Source organism: Gasterosteus aculeatus, chromosome 4 (genome assembly GCF_964276395.1).
Source record: "Gasterosteus aculeatus chromosome 4, fGasAcu3.hap1.1, whole genome shotgun sequence".
NCBI lineage: Eukaryota > Metazoa > Chordata > Actinopteri > Perciformes > Gasterosteidae > Gasterosteus > Gasterosteus aculeatus.
This window is the reverse complement of record NC_135691.1, coordinates 14,206,423-14,221,437: the sequence shown is the minus strand read 5'-3', so window position 1 is coordinate 14,221,437 and position 15,015 is coordinate 14,206,423. Positions and strand designations below refer to the sequence as shown.

General features: G+C 43.8%; 3 protein-coding genes across 5 annotated transcripts in view; 2 read left to right on the top strand and 1 right to left on the bottom strand.

Moving 5' to 3' along the window:
- Positions 1 to 5,996, bottom strand: part of LOC120817530 (serine/threonine-protein phosphatase 2A 55 kDa regulatory subunit B beta isoform) — a 35,001-nt gene extending 29,005 nt beyond the window's left edge. The window contains exon 1 of one of the 2 annotated variants that reach the window (XM_040173856.2): positions 5,658 to 5,996. In XM_040173856.2, coding sequence (XP_040029790.1) covers positions 5,658 to 5,736 — 79 coding nt within the window. In that variant the 5' untranslated portion in view covers positions 5,737 to 5,996. The remainder of the gene's footprint in view (positions 1 to 5,657) is intronic. The other variant, XM_078102340.1, reaches the window with a different exon arrangement.
- A 644-nt stretch (positions 5,997 to 6,640) lies between these two features.
- rpl26 (ribosomal protein L26) lies at positions 6,641 to 11,059 on the top strand. The gene is made up of 4 exons (XM_040173912.2): positions 6,641 to 6,800; positions 7,510 to 7,681; positions 7,774 to 7,914; positions 10,899 to 11,059. The coding sequence occupies exons 2-4, from the start codon at positions 7,514 to 7,516 to the stop codon at positions 11,025 to 11,027; spliced, it is 438 nt and encodes a 145-aa protein (XP_040029846.1). The 5' UTR covers positions 6,641 to 6,800; positions 7,510 to 7,513; the 3' UTR covers positions 11,028 to 11,059.
- Positions 11,060 to 12,156: 1,097 nt separating this feature from the next.
- atp6v0e1 (ATPase H+ transporting V0 subunit e1) lies at positions 12,157 to 14,891 on the top strand. Of its 2 annotated transcripts, XM_078102343.1 has the most exons (5): positions 12,157 to 12,453; positions 12,845 to 13,100; positions 13,465 to 13,512; positions 14,206 to 14,329; positions 14,577 to 14,891. In XM_078102343.1, exons 2-4 carry the CDS (start codon positions 12,997 to 12,999, stop codon positions 14,297 to 14,299), a joined length of 246 nt encoding a protein of 81 aa, XP_077958469.1. In that variant the 5' UTR covers positions 12,157 to 12,453; positions 12,845 to 12,996; the 3' UTR covers positions 14,300 to 14,329; positions 14,577 to 14,891. The 2 variants fall into 2 exon arrangements, with proteins under 2 accessions (XP_077958469.1, XP_040029849.1); XM_040173915.2 differs by lacking the exon at positions 12,157 to 12,453 and having other exon boundaries at positions 12,568 to 13,100.
- Positions 14,892 to 15,015: the final 124 nt, after the last annotated feature.

The following is a 15,015-nucleotide window of genomic DNA, read 5'->3' as shown; positions in this document are numbered from 1 at the left end:
CCCCAACAGGCCTGAGATGACTCTGCAACAATAGACGGCTATTTTCAGAGGGATGTAGTAATGCTTCTATGCGCTCTTGTTGATCAGGAACATCATCATATACTGCATAATTTCCCCAACTTCGGTATTACAACTGGGACCTGGCCAATACAACCATAGTTCTCACTAAGTGTTAATATATAGTAATGGAATTCCTCAAGGCGCCCTTCTGTCTTTTTTTAAATTAGCAGCACCGGCATGCCGACTGTGTGGTTACTTTATCATAACTCTGTTATTGGTTATCATTGATGAAAGATCGTTTATTTTCCTCTTAAACACAAAGGCCAAAACCTCTTTCCACAAAAAGAGTATGTGGAACAACTCTGCTCATCAGTCCATGTGCTTTAAATGCAGTGGCAATGCATTCAGATTAACTTAATATGCCGTTACGTTTTTTTAAAATAATGCTTTAGTTTAAATATGTAAAGTTGCTGTCACACTTTTTAATCTCCAACAGCAATTTTTTTTTAAAGGACAGAAAACCATTGTATCTCTAAACAAATAGGTTGGTTCACCACATTAAAGAATTCATCACATTTGAAATCATCTGTCAGTTGCTGTATATTCTCTTCCATCCATCCATCCATCGTCAAACCGCTTATCCTGCACACAGGATCGCGGGGGGGCTGGAGTCCATCCCAGCCAAATTTGGGCGGGAGACGGGGTACACCCTGGATTGGTCGCTAACACAGGTACACACAACCATTCACACTCACATTCATACACCTACAGGCAATTTAGAATGCCCAATCAACCTGATCCCCAGAGCGTGTCTTTGGACTGTGGGAGGAAGCCGGAGAACCTGGAGAGAACCCACCCAGTGTTTAATGAAAGGTTTTTATTGCACCAGTGAAAACCTGTCTCACTCATCAGGATCCTTTAAGAAAACCCCAGAAACAGATTGGGTGGTGAGAGAGAGGGAGAGGAAGGCCATCCTGATCTATATATATATATATATATATACACCCCCCAATCCCAAAAAGGTCTCTGTCTCTCTGCTGCAGCCTGCCAGCACGAGCAAATACCCAGTAGTGCAGCTCGATAAGGAGCCTCTTTGTTTGCCTCCACAGCTCCCGACAGTACTATAGACGATGGCGTATGCGACCAGGGGCTGGAACACCGAGGCTTACCGTAGAGTTACAGTCCACGGGGGAAACGTTTGCACTTGTGCTAACATATTGTGTAACGCTAGAGGAGTGAATGGGCGTCACAATGCTGTATAATGATCCACAGTTTCCCGGGAGGCTGTAGGTGTAAAGGGAGACTCAGTGGTACTACACAGTGCGTCTTTCCTTGTTTTCGTGCGAACCCTACTGTGGAGACCTAGCAGGAAGTGTTGGAAAGTAAAGTGAGCTAAGTCTGTTATGGTGTTTTTGTCTCTCAGTGTAAGAGGACGCCGGGTTCTCTCACCCTGGGCTCCGATCCAGCTGCTGTGATTCAAATGGAAACCTTTTAGTCCATTTTGCGCCTTCCCATTTTCCCAAGCATACATCTGCTTTAATGTTGACGTCTTTCCCTACGAGTGGCCATCTGTTTCACTTCCTTTCATTTCAGTACAATCTTTGCATGAACATTATTGTTTGTGGCACCATTGGTATGTGGTAAAACCGCTGAATGAAGGAGAGTAGCCAAACTGCTGCAAAAGTTAGTTTGACCTTAACCACACTGACTTAGATGTAAAGAAGCTACAGGCTATATCTAAACTTCACCACCTGTAACCATATATCTACACACAACTGTGTCTAATCTGACCCTCAACCATGTGACTAAGCATGCCAGTTTGTCTGCATTCCTCTCCCTTTTGGCACAATGTGGACTGGAAAATCCCTATTTTTCCAGTCCCCCCGGGAGGAACCGGAGGGAGGAACACAGGAGTGTGCAAGCTGTACTGCAGGCAGCGTATCCCTGATACACAATGTCGAATGCAAAAACACACCCGGTCACAAAACCGCTGCTTTTCGCAGACCAGCGAGGAGCTTCACCACCAGGGCGTACAAATTTCCCCGGTCAAAACACACAAATACCACAACAAACAGAACCAGTCTGATGATGCTCACACAGGTTTACCAGCTTTAATACAATGTACTGCATTGCAACAGAGTGGCTTGGTTAATTTGAAAGTAAGCCTAACAACCATTGAGCTACAAAAGTTCTTTTTTTAGAAAAGTATCAGGAATCGGGAATCCTGGACTCCTGATTCCTGAAAGATGAAACAAACCGATTTCTGTTTTGTCATGCAAATTTCTGTCTTTCAACTACACCACAAGCTGTGCAGCACAAGTCCTGCGGCAAGTAGGCATGAAAGTGTTTTGCTCAAGGGCCTTCAGCTGAGCAGATGTTTGTGCCCAAGATGTTTCCACTTTGGAGAGGCAATCTACACATCTTCTGTGGCTCTGGAGACGCTTTCTAAAGTCTGAGGAGATCGCTCCTACGCTTGGGTGAAATAAAAGACAAATATAGTAGTGTTTTTCAGGGAGCTTGTCCCATACTACAGATTAAAAGTCAGGATGCATCTGCTGCATGAATTTTAATAACCGCTCTCTTGCAAGTCTGGGCGTTGCTCACGACTTCCCACTCTCTGTCTCTCTGGCGTACTTTTAGCACCCTCTTGCTCAGTGTTTTCCCATCTTTGTACCCCGTGCAGAGAAAAGCTGACCAGACTGAAAGAGAACAGTCACGTGTGCGTGTGTATGTAGGGTGTTTGTCCCCGCCGGCATGTGAGAACGGGACGACTAGGACGTGGAGTGTGTTCTGAGCTGTGAAGTGAGTGTCTGTCAGGATAACAACGACCCAGCAGGATGTACGATAACGGTGCACATACACACAAGCATAGGCTGTGATCCTCACACAAAACAACTCCTCAACTCAATGTCATGCTTTGACTAAATGCCGACAGAAGTCCCCCCTCCAGCGCTGCCAATGCAAGCCCACCGCTCATAAATAATGCAGCCGGATAAAACCGCAAAAAGCAAAAATGTGCACACAACTATAGCGCTCAATCAGACATATCCGCCACTACGTTCTGCTTTTCCTTGTCACACTCAAACAAATAATGTAAAGTAATAACGCTGAAGTAAGAGGAAAGAGGACGGCGAGGAAGCTGAGGCAGGACCAGCTCTGTTGATTGATGGCAGCGTGAGATGTGTCGAGGTGTCAGTCGGGGAGGCATATTTTCTCCCTGACAGCAAAAGGGAGACACACACACACATACAAACCCACCCCATCAGAAACCTTTAAGACCCAATCCATCACACCAGAGCCGACAGATCCATGGGGGGGCAGAAAAAAAACATACATAAAAACACACACTGGGAATCAAACTTGCAGGAATACACACACACGCGCACATTAAAAAAGCTCAGGCAGCGAAATGCCTGCGTATCCCTCAGAGAGAAGACCAGGTGGATCTAACTGATGCTGGCACATCGCTCTCCACAATGGTCCAGATAGACACACACATGCAATATGGTCCCATACGGAGCTTATATAAAATGTTTTCCACTAACACTGTAACTGCATACTCATCCTCCCCAGCAGGGAGGGCAGGGGGGGGCTCGGCTCAGCTGGGCCAGAAATGAAATGCTGAGAAACGTTGAAGAGAGGAGCATAAACAAGGGCTGCAGCGGCGCACAGAGAATCCCACTAAAGGACCCGGGGGTCTTAAGGCGAAGCACGGCAGCGAGGTCAAGGCAGGAGGCGAGAACACGAGCGCAAACGACCTTCTGAGCGATGCAAACACACATTTAACACACATATTGCCAAGGTCACCCGCAGCGCCATCGCACCTCCAACACATGAGATTCATCGTCTCTCACTCACTTCCTGAGTTTAACTGTTTTGAATTCCTCCACAGAGAGCAAAGCAGGATCGTGTATCACATGAAGTGTTGTAGCTCCATGCTTACTGGTTGATCACTTCCTCTATTAAACCATACCTACCTCAGGCAGCAGGACGGAGAGTCCGAGGAAGGGCAAAGAGAGCGGGAGAGGAAGATTACGTTTCGACTTAGGACGATCATATCTGGACATTTGATTTGACGTGGAAAAGAATCTTTTAAAAAAGGAATATACGCAAGAAAAAGTGTGGCGTATATTCATCCTTCAAATAACACACTTTACCAAAGCATTAGGAGCTGTTGGAATGAGAAATAATATGAACAAGATAAGGGTGGAGCGTAAGTGCTAGTAATATATATATATTTTAACTGCAGCTGTGTTTACTCAAGTTCTCCGGAGCTTTCAAACCCATCTCACTTTCTTTCTCACTGGACAGCAATGGCTCCGTTGTCATGGAGACAATGTTTGTAAGTGAGAGGGCACTTAAGAGGATATTTAGCTTTTGTTTTGATGATACCATGTGATCGTGACAGCTTGTCCCAAGTAACTCAACAAACTAGACTATTTTCTTCAATGTATTACACGTTTACTTGTATTATTGCTTTGAGTGTCTATAGTTGGCTCTATCTCAAAGTGTGTTTCCCCCTGAAAAGTTTGCACTTTCTTCTTAGGACAACAACCACAAAATGTCCCCATGATTATTACATAGAATTAACTAAAAACTAAAAATCTCAAATTTTCATATTGTTATGTAAAAGGGTATTTTTCTCTTCTGTTGTTCTTTTGTTGTAATTCACAGTTTTGTGTAGAGCTTATATTATCTTTTTTCAATATTTTGTCAACCAATAATCTTTCACTTTAAACTGTGAGGCCTCAAGAGCAATTCATATTAGTATTTCTGGCTAATTAATGTGAAATTCCTCAGGAAGACAGTGGAAGTGAGTGAGTACATGGAGGACATGTCTTACTCCTGTTTACTAATAAAAAGGGTATATAGGTCAACTGTAAGGGGCCTTATCTAATGCTACCATACCTTATACACTATCTTCCCTCCTGGGCCGGGGGGCTGAGGGCACAGCGTGCACAGGAACGGGGGCAACCATGCAAAGCTAAATAATGCAGCGGCTCAGTTATGACCTAGTAAAATGCCTGGTTATACACTCAGAGCCTCTTGGGCTGCCCTGTGTGACAGCACAATCAGAAGGATGAATGGACCAGCTCGCATCAACCTATTTGCTGCCACCGCCACGCTGGTCAGTCCAGTCAATTGAACATTTACTCTCGTGTACATTTCAGCCCAGCGACTGTCTGGGTGTATTTAGGTGGAAAGAGTTTTTGACATTTGGACGAAATTCATCCCGCTGATCTGACTTAATTGCAGTGAATGAGTATTGATAGACATTGTCACCCGCATGTTGCTGACTTTAGTTCTAGGCGAAGTGTAAAAGGCTGATACTTGTCATGCATCCCTACACGCCGAGTGTGTATTCCAGCTCGCTTCAGGCCTATGTGTGTGTCGGCAGCTCGGGAAGGGAAGCAAAGTGAGTTAAACAAAGAGGGCTATTTCCCCCATAGACAACAAAATCACACAAATCCTCTCAGGAGTTTACTTCTCCTTACATCCCCACACTCCCACAGCTGGCCAACCCAACTTCTGGCAGCACACATGTAAAAGGCCACCTGGCATGTGGCAGGGAACTAAACATTCGTGTCACAAGCTCAAAGTAAGAACTCTCAGCCCGTGGCAGAGCCCCCTCCCCCCCCTTTGGCGTCCCACCCTACCTTCGGTGTGGCAAGTGGAGGACAGGATGGTGCTCGGAGGGCGGAAGAGGTACGGCAGATAACGGGAAAAACATTTCATCTTCTTCTCCGATGCTGGCCGACGCGCTGCGTTGCGGGCTCCACATCCGCACTGCCGCGGCGACAGCAAGCGAGAGAGAAGCCGGAGGGGCGCGCGGGGGCGAGGGAGGGGGGGGGGGGCTCTCTGTCCGCGGCGCAGGGGGCTATGACAGCATCACTTCTTGCAGGCTCCGGTGGAACTGCGCGCTGCCCGGGGAGCAAACGGTGCGCAGACAGGCTTCCGTGTCGGCAGTTCACTCCGGGAATACCGGTGTTGGAGTCAGGGCAGGAGGGGGGGTTTCGTCTCGGGGGGGTCGTCTCCCTCCGCTCAGACGGGAGGTCAATGTATGTGTGGTCTGCCCCCCCCCCCCCCCCCCCGTCGTGTTGATGAGTCAGTCTATTAGAGTAAAAAGAGCCATTATAGGGATGGTTTTGTCATCCCAGTGATGTTCCCACGGCAAAATGGACTGTCTGTTAATAAATATCATCCACGAAAGCCTGATTTATTTGTCCTGCAGTCAGTGTGATGCCCCGGTATAAGTGATTCATTCCAAGTGGTTAGACAATCACAAAGCACAAAGAAGGAAACACGCTGGTTCACTGTCCGTGATGAACGTAGAGCCGAACTTGACGAATCATCGACTAACTTGTCTCCAATTGACCGGGTTATTGATTAATCGGGGATGGCGTCATCTTGTGGTGATCTGGGTGGATAGCAACTGGGGTTATAATATTGCAAAAATGAAACCAGTACAAAAAACAGCGATGGAAGTTTAAAAAATATGGATTTCTTAAAATGAATAATTTAAACGTTAACCTGTGATAATGCACAGCCGTGAAAAAAAGTAAAAACAAAATGTAAAAAAAAGTTTAAGATTGCACCTCAAGTTTAACGATTTTAAATGTTTGCGAAATCAATGAAATACTAATATGGTCAAGTGTAGGTGATTGTGTTTATATATTCACTGTGATAAAGGTGTATTTAAACCTATTTTGGAGATCTCGCGAGACTTGAGTGTGAACTAAGGCCGGCGGAAGTACTGTGTGACTCTCTTTTCCGCCGGCCATAGAGGAGCAAACGGCAGGGTAAGAATTCCTGGCAGATTATTTCATTGACGTTATCACCATCCATCCTCCCTTTGGTGTAACCGCGTACCCCTAGAAACGTCTAAACACCCGGTGAACATTGTCACAATTAAAATACGGTCAATATTGAACACATATTACTGATAGACGGCTTGTTAAAACATCTCTATTCGATGCCCCTGTTCGGTGCATCTGTATCCGCATGTCGGCTACTGCTGGTGAAAGCGCTCGACCCCCGCTGCTACTGACTTGTATTCTGCTGCTATACGGTTGATTGGGTGTTTTTCTTTTTAGTTTGCAACTCGCTCGGTTGTGTTACTGACTGACTGTTGGCTTTAGAATGCTATCGCCCTTATTATGCTAACCAAGTAGCATCAATTTGCTAGATTAGCATTTGAAGTTGAGCCATGACCTAGCCAGCCAGCTATGACTGTTTTAATGTCGTTAGCTGTGGTGCTTGAATATGCCCTATCCGTCGTATGTCAGTAGTTTGGGGGTTTCTGTGGAGCTGGTGTTAAGAGAAACTAAAGTTTCTTTTAAAGTAATCCCAACAGGTTGATACTGGCGTTTGGTGATTAGCATCTATTTGCTAACGTGGCTACATATCAATCTCGCCACGCTAGCAGGAGCCACGCTTTCATTACTTTTGCCTTCTATCAAGTAAATATGTTCCGTTGTATTTTAACCAGTATCTTTCTCTTATGCTCAGCATCATGAAGCTGAATCCATTTGTAACATCCTCCCGCCGCAAGAACCGCAAGAGGCACTTCAATGCCCCCTCACACATCAGGAGGAAGATCATGTCTTCTCCCCTGTCTAAGGAGCTCCGCCAGAAGTACAACGTGAGGTCCATGCCCATCCGAAAAGATGATGAAGTCCAGGTATTGTAGCCTTTGATTGCTGGAAGTCTGCAATAATTGTCTTTAAAGAGCAAGCTGCACATGCTTGACTTGATTGTGTTGTCCCCAAACAGGTTGTCCGTGGACATTACAAAGGCCAGCAGATTGGGAAAGTTGTGCAGGTCTACAGGAAAAAGTACGTCATCTACATTGAGCGCGTGCAGAGGGAGAAGGCCAACGGAACCACAGTCCATGTCGGCATCCACCCCAGCAAGGTGAGTCAGTCGTGTAGATCCTCGACTTAGTGGCCTTCTTCTGGTGGAACAAGACATTTCTGTCAAATGTTTAATTGTTAGTCTTGTTAACAGTTAATGAATCTCAACCTATTATCTGTGTTAACACCCACACGTTTGGAAGTGTGTATCTCTTTTTGACAGCTCAGGTTAAAATAAGTGTTACACAAGCTATTCGATGATTAAAAAACAAATTGCCTGAAGATCATTGCCCGTCCGTCTTTTGCTGGAAGTAATAGAGAAATGTTAGTTTGTTACACTTCAGAGGTTGTGTGGCTTCTCTAATCGGCGTTCTGTACTGCAGAATGCTAATTAGTTAAGAAGCCCAGCTAAGGGTGGGATTAGCAGGTCAATTTTGTTTTCATCCTTTCCGAACCGAGATATTCAGCACCAAACCTGATTTAACTTATTTTAACCCGATGTCTAAACGGTCAACGTCTTGCAGGAAAAAAAAGGATCATTCTGCCCATAATTGTGAAAGAGGTGCTCAATTACATATGTGAATTCATTTTATTTTGTATAGACCAAAATCGCAAATTATAAATTTGCCTCAGAGGGCTTTACACTCTGTACACATACGACATCCTCTGTCCCGAAACCCACCATCGGCACAGGAAAAACTCCCCAAAAAATGAAAAAAGCCCTTTCAAGAGGGGGGAAAAAAGGGAAGAAACCTTATGGAGAACGTCAGAGGAGGGATCCCACTCCCGGGATGGACAGACTACAATGGATGCCATGTTTGTTTATTTGTTTATTTAAAAGGATCCCCGTTAGCTGACGCTGAGACGACAGCTAGTCTTCCTGAGGTCCAAAAAGCAACAACATGCGTATGGAATGAACAATGTATAATACGTTCAATTCCTATGACAGAAATGATTCAAGTAATTGCGAGTAGTAAGCCAGGCGCACAGCAGGACCACTGCAGGGGCAACCACCATCAGATAGAACCACCATCCACAGAAGCCTGTGGGGAGAGAGAGCACAGAGACTTTAGGAGAGGGTAATGTTGGTTTATGAGTACAGTAATATGATTAATATCTAAAATAATAATAATAATGATGATGGCAGCAGCAGGGTCACGGCAGGTGTCAGGACCACGGTCCAGAAGGAACTACGATCTACGGAGACCTGCTAGGGGAGAAAGCACAAACTCCCGGAAAGAAGCTGAATTAGTCATGTGCATAATAAAACGTGAATTATTGTAGAACGAAAGCGTGAGTGTGCTAAGAAGTCCCCCGGCAGTCTAAGCCTATCGCAGCTTAACAAAGGGCTGGTCTGGGCTAACCTGAGCCAGCCATAACTATAGGCGGAATCAAAGAAGAAAGTTTTAAGTTTTACTTTAAAAGAGCTGACCGAATCTGCCCCCCGGACTGAAAGTTGAAGCTCATTCCACAAAACAGGAGCTTGATAACTGAAGGCTCTGGCCCCCAGCCTCCTTTTTAAAACCATAGGAACAAGTAACCCAGCATCTATTGAGCGCAGCTGCCTTGTAGGGCAATAAGGTGTTACAAGCTCTTTAAGATACGACAATACCTCACAAGCAAGTGCCTTTGTAGGTGAGGAAGTACCTTAAATTCTATTCTTGATTTAACAGGGAGCCAGTGCAGAGAAGTTAATACAGGAGGAATATGATCCCTTTTCTTAGTTCTTGTTAATACACGTGCTGCAGCATTCTGAATCAACTTTAGAGGCGTAAAAGATTTACAAGAGCAGCCTGATAACAAAGAATTACAGTAGTCCAGTCTGGAAGTGACAAACGCATGAACTAATTTTTCTGCATCACTTTGCGACAAGAAGTTCCTGATTTTTGATATGTTGCGTAGATGAAAATAGGCAGTCCTTGAAGTCATATGCGAGTTGAAGGTCATATCCTGGTCGAAAAGAACTCCCAGATTCCTGACGGTGCTGCTGGATACCAGAGCAATTCCATCCATGAAAACTCACGTGACAGCCGGCTTCGAAGGCGCTCTGGGCCTATCAAGATTTATATTAATATTGTGAGAGCAGTTTGAACCATGTGTAGTTCTTTGAAACAATAAGACTTCCTTATCAGTTGTAGACACTGTTCTACTTTTTCAACCTCTAATAGGTATTTCAATAATCTAGACTTTGGATAGAACTTTAGGATTTTGAAGACTGGCCAAAAGTAAACACATGAACATATAAAAGCAATGTAAAAGGCGATGCTTAATATCAGAACCTTCATTGTTTCTGATCAGTTGGGGCCTAGTCAGAAATTTAAGTAAACTATTCTAGACCTTGTATTATGCCTGGTTGCTTACTGAGAACAAATTGTTAATTAACACACCCGGTTCCTTCCTTTTGAAATGTTTGCAACCTCTGGTTGAGCCCTGTTGGGAGGATTTTTCCTCAGTTAATGCGAGGGTCTGAGGACAGGTTATCTAATGCCTAGCATATTGTGCCTGTGCCTGAAGCGTAAAGCCGCTTCAGGCACATGTCTATTTGTCTAAAATATATATATAATTCATGCACGCAGCTGACTCTACTCATGTGGTGATGAATTACACTTGTTTGACCCCCTCCAGCAAACCTGCAAGTTCAACTTTTTCGCCTATTTCACCAAGCTGTTACGGCTTTTTGCTCCCCATCGTGGGTGCAGAGGCAAATGTTTTTTGCTTGATTATTTGGAATAGTCTTGGGTCCTAGTTGGGTTAGCTAAGCTTGCATCTTAGTTCTGCTCGCTTTGGACTCCACTTTAAGTGGCTGGGTCAAATACTTACAGCTCCTCCTGGACTTACCTCCCGCTTGTGGTACTTTTTTTACATTGTGTATTAAGTGGTTTAACTGCTTAACCTGCAGAATGCCCACTGATAACTCGTCCAGTCATTAGAAAATGTGGTGTCCCCAGCACTTGTAAAGTCACCCGATTAGTTCAGCTATTCTCATACTCAAATGTCAGAGGTATTCCACGCCTTGTTCCAACCTTGCTTTGTTTTCTTTTGCAGGTGGTCATCACCAGGCTAAAGCTGGACAAGGACCGTAAGAAGATCCTGGAGCGCAAGGCCAAGTCTCGCGTCGATGGAAAGGAGAAGGGCAAATACAAGGAGGAGACCATTGAGAAGATGCAGGAGTGAAAATTACCCTTTCAATAAACTGTGTAAATGGATCATACTTTGTCTGTTTTGTGTTGAAGTGGAGGATGGCAGGATCGTTCTTTTCACGGTGTCAAATATTTGTTAGGGTACATTTTTACATACAGGTGTTCACATTAAATGTGAACACCGTTTGAAAGACTTTTTAAACCTAAGATTATTGTCTGCATCGCCTGATACGACGAATTGATCCTTATCAACGCCAGGTACGAAGCCCACCAACCCCACACTGTACTTCCTTTAATCCAGTGATCACGTGAGTCTCACTCGCTTTGGGTGTAGGAAAAGGATGGCAGAAGTTTGCTCTTAATTTAGAAAGCTGAATGTATTACCTTAACTTTCGAGGTGTGGTTTCATGGTTTAAAAAGTCTTGCGTGTGTTGCAGAGCAATTCACCGCCAGAACAACAGGTGGAGTAACGTGTTTTTGTTGAAGACGACCTAGAGTCACGTCTTTGTGTGTGGAAGTCGTTGATTTGTTTATCGTAGACCTTATTGCCCCGTGCATCGACACATTTGTCCCGTGTTTTCCTCCACAACTTTGTGCACCTCTCGACCGGCAAACGTTTGCAGAGATCTCCCTCCATGAATCAGAGGCCATCCGCGCGTCCTTATAGTCCGCCAATGACGGCTTGTATAAGCGGTCATACTACTTCTTGCGACAAAAGTTCTTGACTCTGTTCTATCGTAAACATTCTTCGTTTTAATAATGGCGGAATCTATGAAAGCGGAAATGTGAGACTCCGTAAAGGATGTAGTTAGGGGACCAATCGCAGCCTTGTGCGCTGCGGGAGGCCGAGCGACGCAGACGCAAGACCCCCTTGCGTCTGCGTCGCTTTTCACACCACCTTGCGTCCTTCCGTGTGTCGAGCCGACGATTGGTTCGCTAACTGCAAACGCCGGTTTGCCGGTCGAGAGGTGCACAACGTTGTGGAGGAAAATACGGGACAAATGTGTCCGCGATGAAAAGCAGCAGTGGCGCTGCACGGGGCAATAAAGTCTATGATAAATAAACAAACAAATAGACGTGACTCTCTAGGTCGTCTTCAACAAAAACACGTCACTCCGCCTGTTGTTCTGGAGGTGAATTGCCTGCAACACACGCAGAACCATGAATTGAAACGAGTGCGTCGACGCAACGACGCAAACGCAGAAGCATGCGCCAGCCTTAACAGGCTCTGATTCATTTTGAGCTATTTTGCTGCTGTGACACGTCTTTCAGATCAGTGGATGGCAAATTTTCAACATACACATTTGGAGGTTCCTTTTTCTGCACTATATTGTCTACAGACTTGGTAGCATATTTGGTATATGTTGGCTTTTATATTTGCTTGAAATTGAGGCAGAAATCTCCACGTCTTCAGAACTTGGTGTCCGTTTGTACTCCAATTCAAACATTTAAGACAAAAGGTAAAACGTCTTAATGTAATCAATCAGCTTGGTGATTTCATGGTGATATTTATGAGTTGGAATGTTTTCCTTTCAAACTTGGTTTCCCTGTTCAACAGTTTAGAGGGAAAGGTTATATTATCCCCCTTTTCAACAATGTAAAAGCATTGGGATTTTGCTTGTATGTTACTATTTACTATTCTTGTAATTCTATAAAATCAACTGTAGGTGGCACTTTTTTACCACAGACGGAAACATTCCCAAACTCCGATATGTAATAAATACCGTGACAGCAAGTTTCTCAGCAACACATCTTGCAGTAGCTTCTGCTACTTCTCAAACGGGAAAAAGTACACTTAAATTGAAATACTCGTGTAACTGAACGCAATATATAATAACTTTACTACTTTAGTGCGCCGTGTGAATCATCAACCATCCACTTCCTGCCTCGATGACTGATGGTCACGTGACGCGTCCGCCGCTGAAGTAACTCCACCGAAGTCCTCTCAAGCCCAAAGTTTGCTCTCCTGAGACCCTCTTGGTGTCAAAGAAAACACCACCACCATGGCGGACCTGGGTTTTGTGATAGCCATGTCCGTGATGACTCTGTTTTGGGGCATTGTTGGAGCGGTGGTGCCCTGGTTTATCCCCAAAGGACCTAACAAAGGGTGAGTTCGTTAGCTTCTCTGCCGCGAGCTAACCTTAGCCCAGTGAAGTTCTGTGATGCTAACGTCACGTTGTCCCGTGACTTTGGGTTGAAACAAGTAGCAGCACCACCGCAAAAGTAGCGATGGGGGTTACTAACATCTGGCTACTATGCATCTATATGGTCTATTCCGACACATGTAGATATAATAAATAAGAGTAAACGTAACGTTACCCCCATCTCTGGAAAGTGTGCCGAATGACACTTCCCTTATTCGCCCGTATGACTCGCATCACGAGATCAAGAAGCCTCCGATGTATTTTAAACCGACTAAGTCACTAGATTTTAGTTTTAACACTTTACAAATGTGTCTCCTGTTCCTGCAGAGTGATTGTCACAATGCTGGTGTTGACTGCGGTTTGCTGCTACCTATTGTAAGTAGTATCATCCTTGAAAATGTCTCTAACACTGTTGCGGTGCTTTCTGTTTTAATTCATGTCACAACTTCACTAATAACTTATATTTAAGAAGTGCGGAGGGCCACGAAGAATCAGGTCAATAATATTAATATCTCAAATTATTATGATCAATCCATTGATTATTTATTTTGATAATCACTTGAATTGATCATTTAAGTGATTTTCTTTTGTCTAAAGCAGAAGTGACTAACCTTTTTAAATGTAAAGGCTTCTTTTCTTTGGCTTATTGAATTATTTGGACTGTAAAATATGTTGACTTTTTGTTTGCAACATTACGAATGACGGTCATGAATAATAGAGTGCACACATCTATTGTGTGTTATTATTGTTGTTTTAAAACAAAGTGATAATGGAGTTACTGATGTTATGTGTCCATATAATGTTTCTGTTATTTAAGTTATTTATACTCACGGTTGTAACTTGTCAGATGGGAAAAAGAAAAAGAAGCCTAGTAGGGTCAAAGTAGAGTTGGAGCGGAGTGAAGTTACCCTCAGTTTTATGTTGAAAATGTGGGACTATATTTAGAATTAAATATTTATTTTATGAAATGATCCACCAAAAGAAGCTTTAAATATTATTTTTTTTACAATTCAACAGTTCTGTTGCAGACTTGTATTGACCCAAGTTCTCGTAATATCTGTCCATCAGCTGGTTGATAGCAATTCTGGCCCAGTTGAACCCACTTTTTGGACCCACCCTGTCCAATGAAACCATCTGGTACCTGAACTACCACTGGGAGTAATTTACCCTTCCAGGACTTCTGACCATGCAGGTAAACGTCCTCCTTCTTCCTCAGAAAGGAGAACGTATTGGAACTTGCATTTGATGATGTGCTCATAGAGCTATGTATAGACAATGAATATACCTGTGTATTATGTACGGACCCCTGTCCTTCGACCTTTGCATAATGTACGCTTAGTGTTGGTTTTTCTAAAACTCTGTTTACTGTAGTGTCTGCCAGCAGGGAAGATCCTGATACGGATGAATACCAATAGATACTTTCTTCTTATTTCATGCAGGGATCATTCCTTCTGAATCGCCTTAAACTCCGACCCCTGTGTGATTACTGAGTGACGCCCACACTGGTGCCTTGTACAAAAAACAAAACTTTTCCAAAGGACTCGTGAAATATCTCATTGAATGTGCTTGACTTAAATTAAAACATCCTTCACTTGTTGTTTGGTTTTTATGTTATGTATATTGTGTTTATTGCTGCTGCTAATAAGTGTGCCTTTGCCTCATGATGTGTGTTTGATGTGTTGTCATTTTGTCTCAATGATAGTGATGGATGTAATATGTTCAAAAGTTGTTAATAATAAACCAATAATCAACTCTATTGGTCAATACATTTGTCACTTGTGTCTCAGACCTCAGGACTTTTACCGTTTTACTTAAATTTCCTCGTCCGTAATATTGTAGATATTATTTAATGATTGTGACATATAAAGATGAATGCAT